General features: G+C 33.2%; 2 protein-coding genes and 1 long non-coding RNA gene across 6 annotated transcripts; 2 read left to right on the forward strand and 1 right to left on the reverse strand.

Moving 5' to 3' along the window:
- The first annotated feature begins 1,234 nt into the window (after positions 1–1,234).
- On the forward strand, positions 1,235–3,879 carry LOC111776845 (L-ascorbate peroxidase, cytosolic-like). 2 transcript variants are annotated; one of them, XM_023656233.1, is made up of 10 exons: positions 1,235–1,296; positions 1,403–1,538; positions 1,622–1,796; positions 1,942–2,007; positions 2,657–2,705; positions 2,991–3,073; positions 3,169–3,248; positions 3,341–3,443; positions 3,525–3,583; positions 3,665–3,879. In XM_023656233.1, the coding sequence occupies exons 2-10, from the start codon at positions 1,420–1,422 to the stop codon at positions 3,678–3,680; spliced, it is 750 nt and encodes a 249-aa protein (XP_023512001.1). In that variant the 5' UTR covers positions 1,235–1,296; positions 1,403–1,419; the 3' UTR covers positions 3,681–3,879. The 2 variants fall into 2 exon arrangements, with proteins under 2 accessions (XP_023512001.1, XP_023512000.1); XM_023656232.1 differs by having other exon boundaries at positions 1,410–1,538.
- Positions 3,880–4,992: 1,113 nt separating this feature from the next.
- Positions 4,993–6,567, forward strand: LOC111776873. Of its 2 annotated transcripts, none has more exons than XR_002812310.1 (4): positions 4,993–5,162; positions 5,255–5,452; positions 5,582–5,657; positions 6,501–6,567. It is a non-coding gene; the product is annotated as an uncharacterized LOC111776873 (long non-coding RNA). The 2 variants fall into 2 exon arrangements; XR_002812311.1 differs by having other exon boundaries at positions 5,585–5,657.
- A 3,459-nt stretch (positions 6,568–10,026) lies between these two features.
- Positions 10,027–17,086, reverse strand: LOC111776789. 2 transcript variants are annotated; one of them, XM_023656154.1, is made up of 11 exons: positions 16,779–17,086; positions 16,186–16,335; positions 15,868–16,085; positions 15,595–15,683; positions 15,279–15,466; positions 15,008–15,135; positions 14,661–14,912; positions 12,257–14,559; positions 12,055–12,160; positions 11,361–11,441; positions 10,027–10,273 (listed from the first exon to the last, which is right to left on the reverse strand). In XM_023656154.1, the coding sequence occupies exons 1-11, from the start codon at positions 16,978–16,980 to the stop codon at positions 10,190–10,192; spliced, it is 3,801 nt and encodes a 1,266-aa protein (XP_023511922.1). In that variant the 5' UTR covers positions 16,981–17,086; the 3' UTR covers positions 10,027–10,189. The 2 variants fall into 2 exon arrangements, with proteins under 2 accessions (XP_023511922.1, XP_023511921.1); XM_023656153.1 differs by having other exon boundaries at positions 12,055–12,163.
- Positions 17,087–18,825: the final 1,739 nt, after the last annotated feature.

Here is an 18,825-nt window from a genome sequence, read left to right on the forward strand (position 1 = left end):
GATTATGGGATGACTATTTAAAGACTCTAAGACCTCAAGGGATGCTCTATAATGTACTTTGTAATCACGTTACGCTAGTTAAGAGAAATATTATACATATATAAGGATTTATCATCCATTCTAAGCCGAAAATCTTCGACGGATTAAGACTCCCAAAAATAAAATTGCAATAAATAAATAGAGAGAGATTGACACGACGCGCATTAAATACAAACTCGCGAGAGAGCTACACAAACGGACGCGTTCTATATTTCAAGGCAATCATAGCGTGCAGGGTGGCCGCATCACCTGCGTGTCATTATTATCGTACGGATATATTTTCCTTGCAACTTCCCACGAAACTTGGCAGAATTTGATTGGCTGTCACCTCATTCATAAGTTCCTATCAAATTAGATCGGTGATATTATCATTTCATTATCGAATCTTCCATAACAAATACATTCACACGCAAAAGCTACAATAATTTATAAATGCCAAATGACTTAACTGACCTCAAGCCGTGTTTCAAAATGCATGCTAAAAGCCATAAAAAAAATGTTAAAAATAAAATAAAAGGGAGAGAGTCAAAATAATACGTGTTAGTTAATGTGAAAAGCACCTCTTATTTTATTTTTAAATAATAATTTAGGAAAATTCAAGGGATAATTACGTTGATTTAAATTAGTAATTTAATTAATTCATGCTTGCACAATTGTGTGGAAGTTGGAAAATAATTTATTTATATATTTATTAATTTTTAATTCGTAGAGGTAAGAAATTGAATCTCTAACGAAAAAGGCTCAAGTTGGCTCGTTAATGTTATATTATAATGGTAATTAATTAATTTTTAATTATAAATAATACATTTGTTTTTTAAAAGAAAATCAAAACTAACTAATTTCTTGCTGGTTTTTAGAGTGTTATATAAAGAAAGAGCAATCACTGCTCTTAATGCGCGAGTTACGTAGGTTAATTACTACGGTATACACGAGGACACCAGATACAGGGAGGGGTAATTTAGTCATTTCACCTATACCTTCTTAATTTTCGGTTTTTATTCTTTTTATATCTACACATTCCATGACCGTACAGGCGGCAGTAAAATTCAATCACAGCCCTTCAATTCTAAAATGTGAACATGTGCCGTAGGATAGAAAAAGAAATCGAACGGCCTAAATTAAGCTACTAGAAGCTTCTAATTCTTTAAGTGTTGCTCATAAATAACAGCTCCCTCATTCAGCCTCTTAATTTTGCGACTGTTTCGTGCCATTTTTTTGTAAAAGAATTTCCTCTCCGTTCCATTTCGCGCTTTCAAGGTTTCCATTGACGTCGACTTGGATTTTCTTTCTTTATTTTCGTTTTTCGGATCTGTTTTGCTCATATCATTGATTCTATTCACTTCTGCGCGAATTGATTTTTTAGTTTGTAGGATTTCGGCTATGGCGAAGAACTATCCGCCTATCACCCAGCAATACGAGGCGGCTGTCCTGAAGGCGAGGAGGAAGATTAGAGCTCTTGTTGCTGAAAAGCATTGCTCTCCACTAATGCTTCGTCTCGCGTTTGTTTCTCTTTCCGTGATAATGATTGGTTATGAATCTTTGATTATTAATGGTGATGATTTACTGTGGCTTGTGATTGCAGATGGCACTCCGCCGGAACGTTTGACGTTAAGACTAAGACGGGAGGTCCCTTTGGCACGATGAAGCACGCAGCGGAACTCGCTCATGGCGCTAACAAGGGCCTTGACATCGCTGTTCAGCTGTTGGAGCCGATTAAGGAACAGGTGCCGATCCTTTCGTACGGTGACTTCTACCAGGTACGGCACTATCGTTGCGATCGTTATTTTCGTACTTTTCATAAATGACGATTGTGAAAATTTGTAATCGACGTATTGAATCGAGAGAAAATGAATGGTTTATTGTTTGCGTGTTCTTAATAATTTTTATTTTGTTGTACGATAGATCGCCGGGGTTGTTGCTGTTGAAGTTACCGGCGGACCCGAGATTCCCTTCCATGCTGGCAGAGTGGTAGGTTAAGCCTTATAGCATGTCCGAATTATTTCGATCTCCATAGTTTTCTAAACGAATTCTATTTCCACATTTGCTTTTCTTCCATTTCGCTAATGCCTGCTGTATGCTACTCTTTGACGTACGGATGAAAATTTATTGCCAGCGGATGATCGTGTTCCTGTTGTATTTAGTGTTTCAAGCTCTTTTGTGATGATTCGCTATGCCATTTTTAATACTACTTGTCTGTTAATTGTTTGCTTGCGTACTTATCTCCCATCGATTTTGCATAATCTGAACGATCGTCGAAAAATTCACTGTTTACATTCTCAGTGAACAAACTTATAATAAAATGTTTTCCCCATGACACAACGATTCAGTTAATCATTCTATGAACAGATTAGCTTGAACGGCAACTTTGCATTGATTTCTTGGTGGAAATTCTGGGCAGAAAGTCTACGTAACATTTTTTTCATTTGATCCATAGCCTGCTGATTTTGAGGAGAGAATCACTGCTAATATTTTCTTCGCGTACAGTCTTTGAACTCTTTGGCTACAGTTGTTTGTTATCTATGATTTGCTTGTATAATTTGATTTTTTCGGCCACAACTTAATTCTTGTAGCACCATTATCGAATTCTAATTGTTTCCTCGCCATTTTCCGACATCAGGACAAGCCTGAGCCTCCGCCTGAAGGCCGCCTTCCCGATGCCGTAAAAGGTGAATACATTAGAAATATTTAAGACCAATTTTCTCTAGATCTAGACAGTAGTGAACAAAATTTTATTATAAATAATATTTAGTTACTCTATAAACTTCGAGACACTCTTAAATTTTACTTAAGTAGTTTTAAAAGTAAAAAAATCAGATTAAATTAGTGTCCTGATCATCTATACGAGTAGTAATTCTAAATTTAATTAATAAACTATTATGTTTGTGTCTATTTGTATTGATAACACAACATTGTCGCATGGACTAGCATCTAAATCTTCCATTATTTTCTAGGATGTGATCATTTAAGGGAGGTTTTCTACGCAATGGGTCTCAGTGACAAGGATATCGTAGCTTTGTCTGGTGCTCACACTCTGGTTTGTTTCATCTCTTCGCTTGCATCTTCCAATCATTCTCAGTCCTTTTATTGAAATCTTCCATCTGGGTTTTGACTATTTCTTAATTTCTAAAGGGAAAAGCTCACAAAGATCGATCTGGATTTGAAGGACCATGGACAACCAATCATCTCGTCTTCGACAACTCTTACTTCAAGTGAGTCTTGCTCCGTAATACAAATCATTCTGGGTGAAAATAGATAAGATTCTGAATATATTATTAGGTAATCTGTTCTTGAACATTCGAAGGGAGCTTTTATCTGGAGAGAAGGAAGGGCTTCTTCAACTGCCATCTGATAAGGCGCTTCTCACCGATTCTGTGTTCCGTCCCCTTGTTGAGAAATACGCTGCGGTATACACTTGTTCTAGCTTCTTGCCAGTAAAATAATGAAAAGATATCAATGCGATTTTTATTTGAACCCGTTGTTCGCAGGATGAAGATGTGTTCTTTGCTGATTATGCCGAAGCTCATCTGAAGCTCTCAGAGTTGGGGTGAGTTCTTCTAACGAAAATTTTAGTAATGAAATCTCCTTTGTGATGTTAAAAAGTTGGGGAATCACATTGTTGTTGCAGATTTGCCGATGCTTAAATGGCTTAGAAGTTCAAACGCCGACGCTCGTCGTATGCTTCATAAAACTGGTTTTAGTTTCTTAGAAATCGTTGGTTTTGGTTATAAGGATGTTTGTTTGTTTGTGTGTGTGGCTTTACACTCATCACGCGCTTCGACGGTGTTATAATGAACGCTATATACACATTACAATCCTCGAGAGAAATAACATTTTTCACTATGAAATCCAAAATGCTAATTAATTTAAAATGAACTAACTAACTAAGATTAATTAAATCACTAATCAAGTATTTATCTAACCAATTTTTTTTTTTTTTTTTTTTTTTTTTTTTTTTTTTTTATTTTTTTTTTTAAATATCACAATTCATGGAAAATGAGCTCTGGGTCCAATATTCATCTGGTCCCTAAATTTTAAATATTTTATATTTTTTATTCCTAATTGTTTATAGTGCTCCATTTTGGTCTCTTAGTTAATTAATTAAACTATAAAATTTGAAAATAATCTTAATTATTTTGATTTAAAAATAATCATAACTCTAAATTATTTAGAGATCACGTGAAAATATAATTTGTGTTAAAAATAATCACAATTTAAATAAAATTGTAACAAGATTTTTCTCGATGAAAATAATATTTTTTCTTTTATAATATATGATAATATACATATTTTAATTTAATAAAAATAAACGAGACTATATAATGAAATAATATGTTTTACATTATTAATTTAACGATGCATTTTAAATTTTAGTCTAAATTAATAAAAATATCTTTTAATTTTGCATTATCTCAAAAATACTCATAAACTTAATAAAAAGTTAAAAAAATGCGGTTAAAACCTCGAATAAAAGTTTAAAATATTTGTGCGCCTAATTTTAAATAGAAACGATTAATACTTTATTTTATAAATATAATTTGAATTTTGAAAAGTGAAATAAGTATTAAGTATAAATGATTAAGAAAACTTTGGTTAAAAGGTATATGATCAACGGCATAATTGAAATTTTACAAATAGCATAATTTAGCCTAAAATTTAAATTCAATGTAATTGTTAACTTTAAAAATTGTGGGAGTGGATAATAATATTTAATTTATTTCATTCTATTTATTGTTAAAAAAAAAAAAAATTGTAATTGGATAATAATAATTTTTTAATTGAGAAGACATTATATGGGATTGTGAACGAACCTTTTTGGGTCTGTGAACGTATTAATCCTCATTTGAAATCCGAACCCTTGAAACATTTGAAATCCGCTTTTGTGGACCCGAATCAAGAGCATATATATACTCGAAACTTCTCGCGCCCGCTTTACAAAAGGGCGGTAAACTTCGGACTTCAGAGGTTGCTTTTTCTGGCGATTTTTTCTTCAAAGCCAGAAAATTCATCTCCATCTACTTCCGACTTCGGAGTTTGCTTTTTCTGGCGATTTTTCTTCAAAACTAGAAAATTCATCTCCATCTTTTGGTATGATAGGCAGGCGCCAACATCCTCCTGTTTGATTGGTAAGAAAATTTCAAGTTCCTTTGACATTACGAGTTTCCGTCTCTCTTCTTCTCTTCATATTGATTTCAGTCTTTGATTCTTGTTCTTTGAGGTGCGTGAAAAGCGCAGAAAATGAAGTCAGAGAAATAGATCGAGAAGTGGTACGATCGAAATGGATGATGTAGAATCCGAGACTATTGGATGCCAATTCGTTGATTATCTTGCGATTCAAATGCCTTATTGTGCAATCGAAATGGCTGACGAATAATCTCAAGTTTCACCTTCCGATCTAGGCCGGTGATACTTCCTGGTGCGTAAATTTCTTTTGTGTTTGAATCGTTTCACTTGTGCGCTTTTCTGGCCGTCTATAATGCATTCGAACTTGAACTCAATAGTCGATCGTTTTGTTTGGTTTGATTCTTTGGTTGTTTCTGATCAGAAGACTGGTGTAGTCTCGAGATCAGACGAACTCCCGATGAGATCAAGTTGCCTGCAACATTCTGATGGTGAACTATGTGAGTTCTAAATCTCTTACTAAACTAAACTAGTACCTGCTTTTGTTCACCGCCGTTTTCCCCTTCAATTTTAACAGTATGCGCAAAAAGTAATTTCTACTCCGTCTCTCGGTGAATTTTGCTTTGTTCTTGCTCATTTTGTTTATCCATATCTGAACTGAAATTTCTCTCTTGTGTGCGTTCATTGTTCTATGCATTTGTGAATTTTCTGGTCGAGCGAAATTTTCCTTCCTCCGTATCAAGCAGTTATCATTTGTTTGCACGATCTGTTCCTTCATATTATGTTCGGAGTTTTATCGAATGCATTTTCCTCTGCATATCATTTTCTACTCTCCTTTCCCTTTCCTTTGAAAGAAGTTAATGTCAGATACTGGAATGATGCACTTCTTGTATTATTTTCCGATTTCGATCTACGATCATTATGATGTTTGACGAGGACTGAAACTTGAGAGCAATTCAAAGGAATGATGCACTTCTTGTATTATTTTCCGAGTTCGATCTACGATCCTCATGATGTTTGATGAGGACTGAAACTTGAGAGCAATTCAAAGGACCTCACTCAAAGCCAAGGCTTAATAGTTCATACATACAATTTCAAATTCTCGAACAAATTCACCGATAGTTTCCCGTTTTTCACCGATAAACGTTTTTATGTTCAATAACTTTCGAACTCTGCTATCATGATTCATGCCTGCATTTTCCATGCATAATTGCTCACGACTTAGGGACTTCAGGAAAATTTTGCTCGAACTCGTTTTTTACTTTCATGTTATACATAAATACATCGTCGTGAAATTTTGCCTTTTTTTCTAATCTTCTTCCCTGCTGCATGATTCATGAAAGGAATTATTCCGATGGGCCATCCATGATTCATCAACCGGAACATCCGCCAAAAAGGAGAGAGAAATAGGTAAGCGCCCTTACTTCTTTAATATTACTTTTCGAATATAAATTAACGAAATTCCTGCCGCCAAGTACTGTCCTTATTTTTCGCACCCTCCAAATTAGGATTCTCTTGCCAATATAATTTGGGGACCGACAAAAAGAAAACAACAATAAATATTAGAAAAAGACATTTTCTAACTACTATCAAATTATAAAAATAAAATGATGACAAATTTCTTAATTCTCTAATAGAATTTAAAGAAATACTTGCATACATAAGAGTGAGTACTGAGTAGTGCTCTTATCTTATGTGATATTTATATTATGTTTAAGAGACAAGTGAATCTTGCTAAAATATGTCATATTTATTCCTTGAACTAGGCTCTAGCGTCTAATTATTAGGAACTTTATTCATTACTATTTATGAAAAAAAGCTGTCTGCACACAGAAGTATATGAAAGCTATTTATTTTTATTTTAAAACAAAACTATTTTTTCTCCTTTTTCATTCCGTTCTCTTGCTAGTTAAAAATTTACATCTAGGGTATTAGTTATATGTTGGACTTTTTGGTATGTAATTATTTAGTTATAGCCTCTAAAACTTTAGTTTTATGTTGAATCAATTGCAAAATTTTGAAAAAAAAAAAACATATAATATGTCTTTAAACTTTCTATTTTATATTTAAGTCCTAAATTTTAAAAGTCATGGAACTAATAGATAAAAAAATTGAAAAAAAATTGAAGTTTAAATTGTCATTTACATCTAAAATTTAGTTTTAAATATAATAAAACATGTCATTTTTAAATTTTTTGATACACATTTTGAAAAAAAAGCATATAATATGTCTTTAAACTTTCTATTTTATATTTAAGTCCTAAATTTTAAAAGTCATGGAACTAATAGATAAAAAAATTGAAAAAAAATTGAAGTTTAAATTGTCATTTACATCTAAAATTTAGTTTTAAATATAATAAAACATGTCATTTTTAAATTTTTTGATACACATTTTGAAAAAAAAGCATATAATATGTCTTTAAACTTTCTATTTTATATTTAAGTCCTAAATTTTAAAAGTCATGGAACTAATAGATAAAAAAATTGAAAAAAAATTGAAGTTTAAATTGTCATTTACATATAAAATTTAGTTTTAAATATAATAAAACATGTCATTTTTAAATTTTTTGAATGTATCAAAGAAGGAAAGTCAAGAGACTTATTAGTCATTTTCAAAATCTAAAACCTACTGGTTAAGAATTTTAAATTTAATAGAACATATAATTTTTTTCACTTCCTCTTACCTTTCCCACATTAATGCATACCATTTTTATATGTTTATTCATTTCCCATATTAATGCATACCATTTTGCCTTCCTCTTGCATTTCCCATATTAATGCCATACCATGTTTATACCATTTTAAAATGCATATATCTTTAAAATAGGAATTTCTAGAAACATATGATAATTAACTTTTTTTTTTTTTATTCGTAGGGTAGGGTAGGGTTTGATAATTAATTTAAACATATGATTTTTTTAATAGAGAATGGAAACTTAATTTAATTGAATTATTGGAATATGTTCTTCTGGATTCAATTAATTTTAAATGAACTATATGTAGAACCGAATAAGACAAAAAAAAAAAAAAAAAAAAAAAAAAAAAAAAAAAAAAAAAAAAAAAAAAAAAAAAAAAAAAAAAAAAAAAAAAAAAAAAAAAAAAAAAAAAANTTTGTTTATCCATATCTGAACTGAAATTTCTCTCTTGTGTGCGTTCATTGTTCTATGCATTTGTGAATTTTCTGGTCGAGCGAAATTTTCCTTCCTCCGTATCAAGCAGTTATCATTTGTTTGCACGATCTGTTCCTTCATATTATGTTCGGAGTTTTATCGAATGCATTTTCCTCTGCATATCATTTTCTACTCTCCTTTCCCTTTCCTTTGAAAGAAGTTAATGTCAGATACTGGAATGATGCACTTCTTGTATTATTTTCCGATTTCGATCTACGATCATTATGATGTTTGACGAGGACTGAAACTTGAGAGCAATTCAAAGGAATGATGCACTTCTTGTATTATTTTCCGAGTTCGATCTACGATCCTCATGATGTTTGATGAGGACTGAAACTTGAGAGCAATTCAAAGGACCTCACTCAAAGCCAAGGCTTAATAGTTCATACATACAATTTCAAATTCTCGAACAAATTCACCGATAGTTTCCCGTTTTTCACCGATAAACGTTTTTATGTTCAATAACTTTCGAACTCTGCTATCATGATTCATGCCTGCATTTTCCATGCATAATTGCTCACGACTTAGGGACTTCAGGAAAATTTTGCTCGAACTCGTTTTTTACTTTCATGTTATACATAAATACATCGTCGTGAAATTTTGCCTTTTTTTCTAATCTTCTTCCCTGCTGCATGATTCATGAAAGGAATTATTCCGATGGGCCATCCATGATTCATCAACCGGAACATCCGCCAAAAAGGAGAGAGAAATAGGTAAGCGCCCTTACTTCTTTAATATTACTTTTCGAATATAAATTAACGAAATTCCTGCCGCCAAGTACTGTCCTTATTTTTCGCACCCTCCAAATTAGGATTCTCTTGCCAATATAATTTGGGGACCGACAAAAAGAAAACAACAATAAATATTAGAAAAAGACATTTTCTAACTACTATCAAATTATAAAAATAAAATGATGACAAATTTCTTAATTCTCTAATAGAATTTAAAGAAATACTTGCATACATAAGAGTGAGTACTGAGTAGTGCTCTTATCTTATGTGATATTTATATTATGTTTAAGAGACAAGTGAATCTTGCTAAAATATGTCATATTTATTCCTTGAACTAGGCTCTAGCGTCTAATTATTAGGAACTTTATTCATTACTATTTATGAAAAAAAGCTGTCTGCACACAGAAGTATATGAAAGCTATTTATTTTTATTTTAAAACAAAACTATTTTTTCTCCTTTTTCATTCCGTTCTCTTGCTAGTTAAAAATTTACATCTAGGGTATTAGTTATATGTTGGACTTTTTGGTATGTAATTATTTAGTTATAGCCTCTAAAACTTTAGTTTTATGTTGAATCAATTGCAAAATTTTGAAAAAAAAAAAACATATAATATGTCTTTAAACTTTCTATTTTATATTTAAGTCCTAAATTTTAAAAGTCATGGAACTAATAGATAAAAAAATTGAAAAAAAATTGAAGTTTAAATTGTCATTTACATATAAAATTTAGTTTTAAATATAATAAAACATGTCATTTTTAAATTTTTTGAAAAAAAAAAAAAAAAAAAAAAAAAAAAAAAAAAAAAAAAAAAAAAAAAACTTGCCTAATATGCTAGTTCCATATTTTAATTATAGATGTTGAGGATGGTTGGAAGAGTAGTCTCGCGTGGACTAATTGAGAGGTTATCATAGATTTATAATTAATAATTAAGAATACATTCGACTAATTAAGGAGTTATCTTATATTTATAACTAAAAAAAGTTATAGTTGCAACTAATGTTTGATCGAGTCTGATGAATTTTCTTGTTTAGTGTCATTAGGAGTTCGGCATCGGGGGGACAATAGAATTTTTGTGATAAAAGAACGAAAAGAGAGACCGTTAGCGGGAAAGAATGTAAGGAAGGCGTATGGTTAACTGGACTCGTGGAGCTGGCTCGCATTGGTACATTTTGTACAATCGAACGGTCCGATCTCCTGATTGTTTTTGCGTTTCACCTGCCAATTCACGGAAAATTAAAATTAGACAAAAACTCAATAAAATAATATTCTACATCCACTTTACTCAAATTAAACTGGCCAATTTAGTTATTTTAAAATTAAAATTCTACTTTTAATTTCGTCATCTCCCCCCATACCGAATCGGGCACTACACTAAAATATTTTAACTAAAACTTAATGTTCAATTTTAGATTAATGATAAAGATATAACGACTCAAATAAAATAAATACAAAGGTTAAAAACCAATATAGAACTTAAATCTAATTTATTTCCTTATTATTATTTTGAAATAAAAATCGAAGTGCACTTATTTATTGAGTTTTTTAAATCTTCATCCAAAAGTCGAGAAAACATAGAGAAATAAAAACATTTACAAAGAAAAGATTAAACAAGAAAAGAAATAAAAGTCAGCTTAACATATTTCTACATTTAAATAATTACCTTTTTTCTTTGGAAATTGTATTATACTATTTCACATTAATTGTTTTCTATGAATAAACTTGATTTAAGTAAACTTATGAAATTATGAGATAAAGGGTTCATTTACCCTTGGGAATTTTTACTTTTACCTGTAATCCAGCAATTGTTCGAGAAAACAGTTTTCCAAAGAAAAAATTGTTTTTATGAAAACAATAACGAAATAATTCCTTCAATACATGAAGAATTTGGAAAATGAACACCAAGTAAATACGTTTTTGTACACTAAAAACAATACAAATTCAAGAAAGCTTAATAACTTTATTTGATCTTAATATGAAAATAGTATACTAAACTCATAGATTTGTGTCTATTTGGACTATAAATTATAAATTATAAAAAAAGTTTATAAAAAGAGCTTAGTAGATTTTTAAAATTTTAATTTTATGTTCAACTTTTGAATCAAAAGCTCAAAATACCCTGTTAGACACTTCAAAATTTAAAATTTAATGTGTTTAAAAGTTCTAATTTAATAACTTTTAACTGTCCTAAGATGAGATAGAAAACAGGCATATCGCCCACGTTTGGAAAGCGGTGTGTGAAGGGCACGGTCACAGAACCACAAATCATAGAGCTTTGGGGGGAGAATTGAGAAAGAGAGCATACCGGGGACCATGGACCTGGTTCAGGTTTGGACTTATCGGGAGGTGAATTTTGTACAGCTCCGGTTTTCATGGTCAGAATTTCCTGCATTATCATAGGAACACAGGAAGGAATTATTTGTTTTTGTCCACCGGACTTAAAATCAATCCCCAGAAAGCTGAAGTAAAACTATATAATGCACATTCAGAAGCGAGAATACACACACATACCAAGCGAAGAGGAACTGAACAAGTGCGAGTGCACAATAACCAGCTAGAACAACTTCAAATGAAAAACATAAATTCGGCAAATCTTAGAGGACTCAATTATTCAAAATAGAATGTGAAAAACGAAAGTTCAATAATTTGATCGGAGAAGAAAATAGTACAAATTTGAACTTAAACCAAGAAAATTAAGGAAAAGCAAACGACTTCCCATGTAATTTATTGAGGATGGTTGGGAGAGGAGTCTCGCATCGGCTAATTAAAGAGTTGATTAGAGATTTATCTATAAGTAAGAAATATATCTCGAGAACTTTTGGAAAAATCAAGGTTCATGGTTCCTAACAATTGTCAAGGATCTATTTTCAAGTTTTACCTATATGGCAATGTCACCAACACTGGTGTTTTTACTCATCAGTTTGGACTTCCATAATAGACACAAAATGTAGATTGGAGGTTAAATAAAAGAGTATTAGAAATTTAAGGTAATATCTCACCTCTCCAGCAGCTTCAATTGCAGCCAACCATTCTTCAGAAAATGGAACAGCATTTGTTGAAGTTTTAATTCTCCCAACATTTTGCTTCCCAATACCCTCAGACTTTCTTCTGCCAATAACATTGAGAGTTTCAATCAAGCATCTTTAAAAGAGAGAAAAGGCAAGGAAGCAAAATAGTTCATCCACAAACCAATGCACTTACAGCTCCATTGATTGTGAATTGTCGTTTGTACCAGACGTTTCAGTGTCTACGAGGTGATCGATTTCACTGTTGAGCTCATTTTCATTCATCTCTGGAGACCTGTGGTTCTCCAGTTCTTTAGCTTCCATATACAATATATCATCATGGGGTACTGATGAATCCAAATCTTTAGTCGGTGAACAAAATGATGAATCGTTGCAAGTCGTTTTTGCTTTCGATTGAGCATTGTCGTTGGATGTGCTGCACATTTCGGTGTTTAGTAAGTGATCCATTTCACTGTTGAACTCATTTTCATTTTGATGTAGTAGGTTTCCATTCATCTCTGGAGAATTGTGGTTCTCCAGTTCTTTAGTTTCCATACACTGTTCAACATTTTCCCTGGACAATATGTCATCATTGGGTACCGATGAACCCAAATCTTTAGTCGGTGAACAAAATAATGAATCGTTGCAAGTTGTCGCTTCTGATTGTGCATTGTCATTGTATGTACCGCACATTTCATTCATCTCTGGAGACTTGTGATTGTCCAATTCCTTAGTTCCCGCATACTGTTGAACATTTTCACTAGACAATGTGTCATCGTTGGGTATTGATGAACCCAAATCTTTAGTTGGCGAACAAAATGACTGATCATTGCATGTCATTCTTGATTCGGAAGTTATTTTACTCATTGTTTCAGATGTACCTTCACCACTTTTGTCATCCTCGGATGATTTAGCAGTTGAACAACTTGAACTTCTTAATGATGCTTCGAGCTCCCGTGACTCTAAAATGTTGTCACCCGTCCTTGTATCATGTGTCTCCTCATGTATACTGCTATTATCCTTGGGTGATGCCATCTGATTACAATTACTAAGCCCTTCCGACGTGCATACATCAGAACTATCAACGACACTAGCAGTGATAATTTCTTCAGAATTGCTTCTATGCAACAAGTCATCAATAGAGCACTTCCCTTGGTTGTTTTTTGGGGAAACGTCTACCAGGTCAATGCAACAATCATTAACTGATGATTGAACAAGAGAATTTTGTTTGTCTTCATTTTGTACATGTTCGGATTCAATGCGTATGTGGGCTTCATACAGCTGATTTTCTGTATCACTTGAATGAAAGTCTCGGCTTATTAGTAGAGTTTCAGCAACGTCAGCGTTGCAGGCAATTTCTACATCACCACGATCATTCTGATACCCTTCTGTTTCCAAGGAAGTGTGATTCTGCTGCATATCAGATACAATGTCTACCATCTCATCTGTACAATTGTTGCAAACATCTGCTGTTGAATGTGGAATAGAAGAAAGATCGTAATCACTATCCACTTTATTTTCACAGATGTCATTGCTTTCTTTTGTCAAAAACTCGTTCTGGGAGGCTAGAGAACAGCCGTTTCCTTGTAATGATTTATTATTCAAAATTGGACCAGTTGGATTTTCATCATCAATAAGCATTGAGTCTGAATTAGACAATTCAGTAGCGGTCTGCATAGCGTTGTCGCATTCATTTGAAATGAAGTGGTCGACGTCAGATGGTTCTGCTTTTCTTGTCCGTAATATTCTCATTTTACGAGTTTCCAAATCTTCATCCTGATCAAATGAACAGCTCTCCCAACCGTTAGAATCGTTACTAACATCTTCAAATGTACCATGGTCAAATTCTATTGAAGTTCTACTTCTCTTGAGTGAATTGCAAGTTCCAATTCCTACTTTTTGGTGATCAGAAGAAGTTCGTTCAATCTTGCAGTTAGAAGAGTTTGGAACCTCAACTTGCTCGGAAGATTGTTCATTGCAATGTTTTGCACCCCTTAACTGATCATCAAGAGCATTTTGCATACCTTGTGAGCAGCTTTCGTTCGTTTCATCAAGATATGATTTGGTAGAGTCACCAGCTAATTGGTCCTTAATCTCATGATCTATTCTAGATACATCTCCAAGATGTTCCAACACAGGATTAGAAAGCGACAGAACATCAGGCTTCACCAGTCCATGGGCGCTCAAAGCCTTGTTCATTGTAGAAGCGCCGATCACATCCACTTTCCCTAAATGAATGTTGGCTACTTTCAAGGCGGACTTCGCTCTATAATGGGAAACAGGTTCTATTGAACTACCCGAACTTAAGTACGAAACTACCTTAGTTTCTCCAGAAGCCTCACCATGGTTTGCTTTCACAACGTTCCTAGGTACAAGTGTTGCCAACTGACAAATAGGGTTTGAAGGACCACGTATTCTCACATTAGGAATGCTCGATTTGGAAAGGTCGTGCAATTCTGAAGCATCAGGGGGCACGCTTTGGAATGAAGAAACCTTTTTCTGGGATACAAAGTTCACAAATGAACAGAAAATAAGAAAAACAAAAATTTGAAGAAAAGAGCATTTATCTAAAATATGTTAATGAAGCCTGGTGATTATACCTGCCCGAAAAATCCCATGGACGGTGATGGCATTCGTAAACCAGATGGCTTTGGCATTTGGGTCGGATTAAGCATGCTGCGACCATCAGGGGGAGCATTTTGAGTAATGGAAGCAGAAACTTTCTTGGTGCCATCATCATTTGAAGGAAGAGGTTTTGAAATCAAGGAATTTTCCCTCGCCTTTAACCCCTCATTTGGATCGACAGACTCGTGTTGGCAACGAGAGGAATTCACTTTTAATACTGGATTGGCCTGTAAATTAGAAATGAACACTACGATGTATGAGCATACCAGCTTAAATACATGGATGACAAAGACCCCCCACTTCTAAACGTTTTAATTCTCACCAATTTTCCCGGTTGTTGAATTGAGTTTTTAGCCTTCAGAGATTTGCTTGCATTAACATCCTTGTTTAAAGCCCTTATTGCATTCATGGACGAGCCCTTTGACGTAGTCATTTTGGGATTACTTACAACTGTTCACGAAAAATTCAACACATCACAAAGTAATTAACAGCGTCGAAATAGAGTAAATTTTAAATGTAATAGTATCGTTTAAGATAGCTTAAAGTTATGGCTAAAGGAAAACAGAACCATTGTGCGATTTTACAACGATTACCTCTTTGAGCAACCTGATTGCCTCTTTGAGCAACCTGATTACTCTTTGCGTCACTTGCACGTATAGTAGCAGCATTCCTTGGAGCCCTAGGGATGATAGTAGAATCACGTTTTGGAACTGGAATTCTGGAAGTTCTCTCTTCTTTGTTCATAGTTTTTGTTGCATTTGTGGTTGTAGGCCTTTTGACAGTATAGAAATGGTTAAGGAAACCTAACTTAATCCATAAGTAAAAGTGAGTTTAGGATGGACCAGCTGGAGAAAACTTGATAACACTATCAAAATTCAAACAAATGTTAAGAAAATACTTAAAGGATATGACGACGAGGCCACAGGTCGCGGACAGCTTCCACGTTTTGATCCACTCCGATTGAGATCTTTGGCTGATAGCTCCTTCAACAACTTGACCTGAGATGTCATTCAAAAACAAAAAGACAAGTTTGAGATAAATCCACCTAGAAACAAAGATAGTTATAATATTTTAATCTTTCTATGTCCAAATCTATGTGGAAACATATCCATAGTAGTAGAACCACAAAGATAAAATTTCCAATTAAACTTGGAAATATACTGACTGCAGAAGCTGGGATACATTATCTTTAGTTGATGAACCACGCTTTGGCAACAAGCAACGGCCGTTCTTTCTGTCACCAATGGGAGTACTGGTTGACGTATCCTTGAATAATTTATCTTGAAACGATAAATCATTGTAAGAGCCACCACCAGGCGTCGCTGGTATTTCTTCGTCGATTGCTCCCAATGTATTAGTACTACCAGTGATCATTGATAGCTCCATGGAATCCAAGACTCCTGATGAAAGAGTGTGTAAAATACAAACAATGTATTACCGTTTGATTTGGAGAGAAAAAATGAGAAATAAGCAATGCATTAAGTAACCACATGTAGAAACCTTCTTCGGTGAAGAAAGCTTTGTTCCATGCTAAGCTTTTCCGCAAATTATATCCTCCAGCCTTCTTCTTCCTCTTCATTTGTTGCGGCATAATACTAAGATTGGGACCTTCTATATCGTTTGCATTAATATTTTCTTTATCAGTATGATCTGCACATAAAAAAGGAGCATGTCGTTTAATCAACATGATCTTGCGCGTATCCAAGAATGTTAAGAGCAAGCTACTGAACAATAGTAGAACGTACTTAAAGTCGAGACATCTTAATTAACACGAATGAAATACTGATAGCCTAATTAACTAGATTCTAAGAAAGAGAGATAGCAACCGCCTAAAATGCAGGTTTATCTAATCAGAGAGAGTAAGAATCTCGATAGAATCAGCAACAAAACTTCACCGACAGATTCCAGCTTTCAACATCAATCTAAATATGCATAATCAATCAACTTCGGAGCCAATTTCTAAAAATACTAGTTAGTAACTAAAATTTAACAAGAAGTACCAACGCCTACAAACGAAATCTGAAACTCAGATAAACTTGCAGCACCTTAGGCAAATGGTTCAAAACAAAGGAAATGTATATAATTAAACTGACCAGCTGCTGAAGCAGTAGAAGAACTAGAAATGGCGCCGATGGATCTGTTAGTTAAGAGAGGCGAACACAAGAAGAAGCCGCTGTTTCTCGCTGTAGCGCCGTCCATCTCCCGTTCGAGGTCTAAAAGATCGTCTTCTGGAATCTGTTGCAGTAGAGAATCGTCTTCTCCGGCAACTTCAATGAGAGAAATATTGGACTCCATAACGCCGGCGACGTGAATCAGTACGACCGAACGAAAGTTGAAAGAAGAAACGACGGTGAGCGAGATTGAGGAAGGAAGTTTCTTACGGCTGCGTCTGGATCTTCGATTTTGATTTGAAAGGATGTGCGAGCGGGAAGTGCTTAATCTGTTAGAAAAGAGACCGCGTGATCGTATCCTTAGTGGACCTTCATTTGAACATTTTGAATCTGAATCTCGCGGTCCAGCCAGTGGCCCGCGCTAAACAGGCCCATTGGCCAACGTCTCGTCGGTTTCCTATGCAAAAATTCAGTTTTATTATTTTTTTTTTCGCAAAAAATCAATTATCACAATTTTAATTTTCAAATTTAAAAAATTAAAAATAAATTAATTCTGGCTCTAAATATTAGGGGTGTACAGTTAACCCGACAATTGGACAACCCGGACTAACCCAACCCGAACTATAAAGGTTGGGTTGGATTTGATTAGTATTTCGGGTAGGGTTGGGTTCATTTTTCTGAACCCAAATAGAATCGATTTAGTTGCGGGTTCGTGGGACAAAACTCTCGAGTTGACCGGAGCGACCTGAACCTAAAATTATATAAACTAGAATCTTTTAATATTAATGGATTTGCTAAAATTATATAAACTATATTAAGAATCTATCCTCATATTTAAAAATATTGTATTTAGTTGTCTTTAGTTTTATGACAACATTGAACTATGTTTTAAAATTTTCTTGTTTTTTTTTTTAATTTTGTAAATAATTAAAGATGCGTTGTTGGTGAACTTTTAATATATTTTATGTAAGATTGTATTTGAATAATTATAAATTGTGGATTAATAAAACTTAAAAAAAAATTTGACTCGGTTGGGTTGGGTTGTGAAAAATTTTGGTTGGATACCAATCCAACCAACCCGAACTTTTGGATCCAAAAATGGAGGGTTGGGTTTGAAAAGTTGTGAGTTGGGTTAGGTTAGGGATACAACCAACCCGAATTTTTGTGTTGGGTAAAAAAAAAAAAATCCCTCAACCCAATCCAATCCGGATCATGTACTCCTACTAAATATAACTAGTTTTCCTCCCTGCATTAAATTATTATAAATATTGTTATAAGATATATTACTTATATATTATTTTGATATAATTGATATATGACATCACCCATATATTTTTTTATTAAAAGAATTGAAAATTCGATTAATTAAGAATATTTCTTTAAACAAAAGAGTAGTTAAAGAATATTAATTTTGTGATTACTCAAAGTTTGAGCAACCAATTGATGCCAATGCATTAAAGCAAATATAAATATAATAAGGGTGATTTTCTTATTAACATTTCTGTTAAATTACAAAACTACCATTATTATAAAATTTAGGAAGGTTTAATATATATAAAATAATTAATTTTATGTTTATTAGATAGCGAATATTCAACATATCTAATATGTTATAAACTTAAACTTTTAATGTCGTGGTAAATAAATATTTAATATTTATTAAAATCAATAAATCTGGCTTTAATTTTCGATACTATAAATTTATACCGATTTTTTTAAAAAAAGATTTAAACAAATAATCATACTATAATTTAACTACAAAATTGTTAGCGATTTATTTATTTATTTATTTACTTTATTTTATTTAAAATAAGCATAAAATTATCTAATTAAAATTATTATTCTAAGAAAAGAGAGATAAATTGATTTACTAAACCAATGGCTATGAAAATCTCCATGGTCTCGAATTTGTCTTTTTCTGTCCAACTGTTTCTATGGGGGCTTTCTAGTGATCCGCAAGCGTCTGAGATACACACGCGAAAGACCGCGTGTTCGGCGTCAAACGCGTCGTAACAAGAAGCGTTTCCTA

This window comes from Cucurbita pepo, chromosome LG16 (genome assembly GCF_002806865.2).
Source record: "Cucurbita pepo subsp. pepo cultivar mu-cu-16 chromosome LG16, ASM280686v2, whole genome shotgun sequence".
Classification (NCBI taxonomy): Eukaryota; Viridiplantae; Streptophyta; class Magnoliopsida; order Cucurbitales; family Cucurbitaceae; genus Cucurbita; species Cucurbita pepo.

What these genes read in the sequence shown, in the direction of transcription:
- LOC111776789 (XM_023656153.1), bottom strand. Translation starts at nt 16,980, where the DNA reads ATGGAGTCCAATATTTCTCTCATTGAAGTTGCCGGAGAAGACGATTCT. An exon ending in AGCTTTCTTCACCGAAGAAG is followed by an intron (nt 16,086 to 16,185) that starts GTTTCTACATGT and finishes CTCTTTCATCAG; the next exon opens with GAGTCTTGGATTCCATGGAG. An exon ending in AATTCACAATCAATGGAGCT is followed by an intron (nt 12,164 to 12,256) that starts GTAAGTGCATTG and finishes TGTTATTGGCAG; the next exon opens with AAGAAAGTCTGAGGGTATTG.
- LOC111776845 (XM_023656233.1), top strand. Translation starts at nt 1,420, where the DNA reads ATGGCGAAGAACTATCCGCCTATCACCCAGCAATACGAGGCGGCTGTC. An exon ending in CGTACGGTGACTTCTACCAG is followed by an intron (nt 1,797 to 1,941) that starts GTACGGCACTAT and finishes GTTGTACGATAG; the next exon opens with ATCGCCGGGGTTGTTGCTGT. An exon ending in TTCGACAACTCTTACTTCAA is followed by an intron (nt 3,249 to 3,340) that starts GTGAGTCTTGCT and finishes GAACATTCGAAG; the next exon opens with GGAGCTTTTATCTGGAGAGA.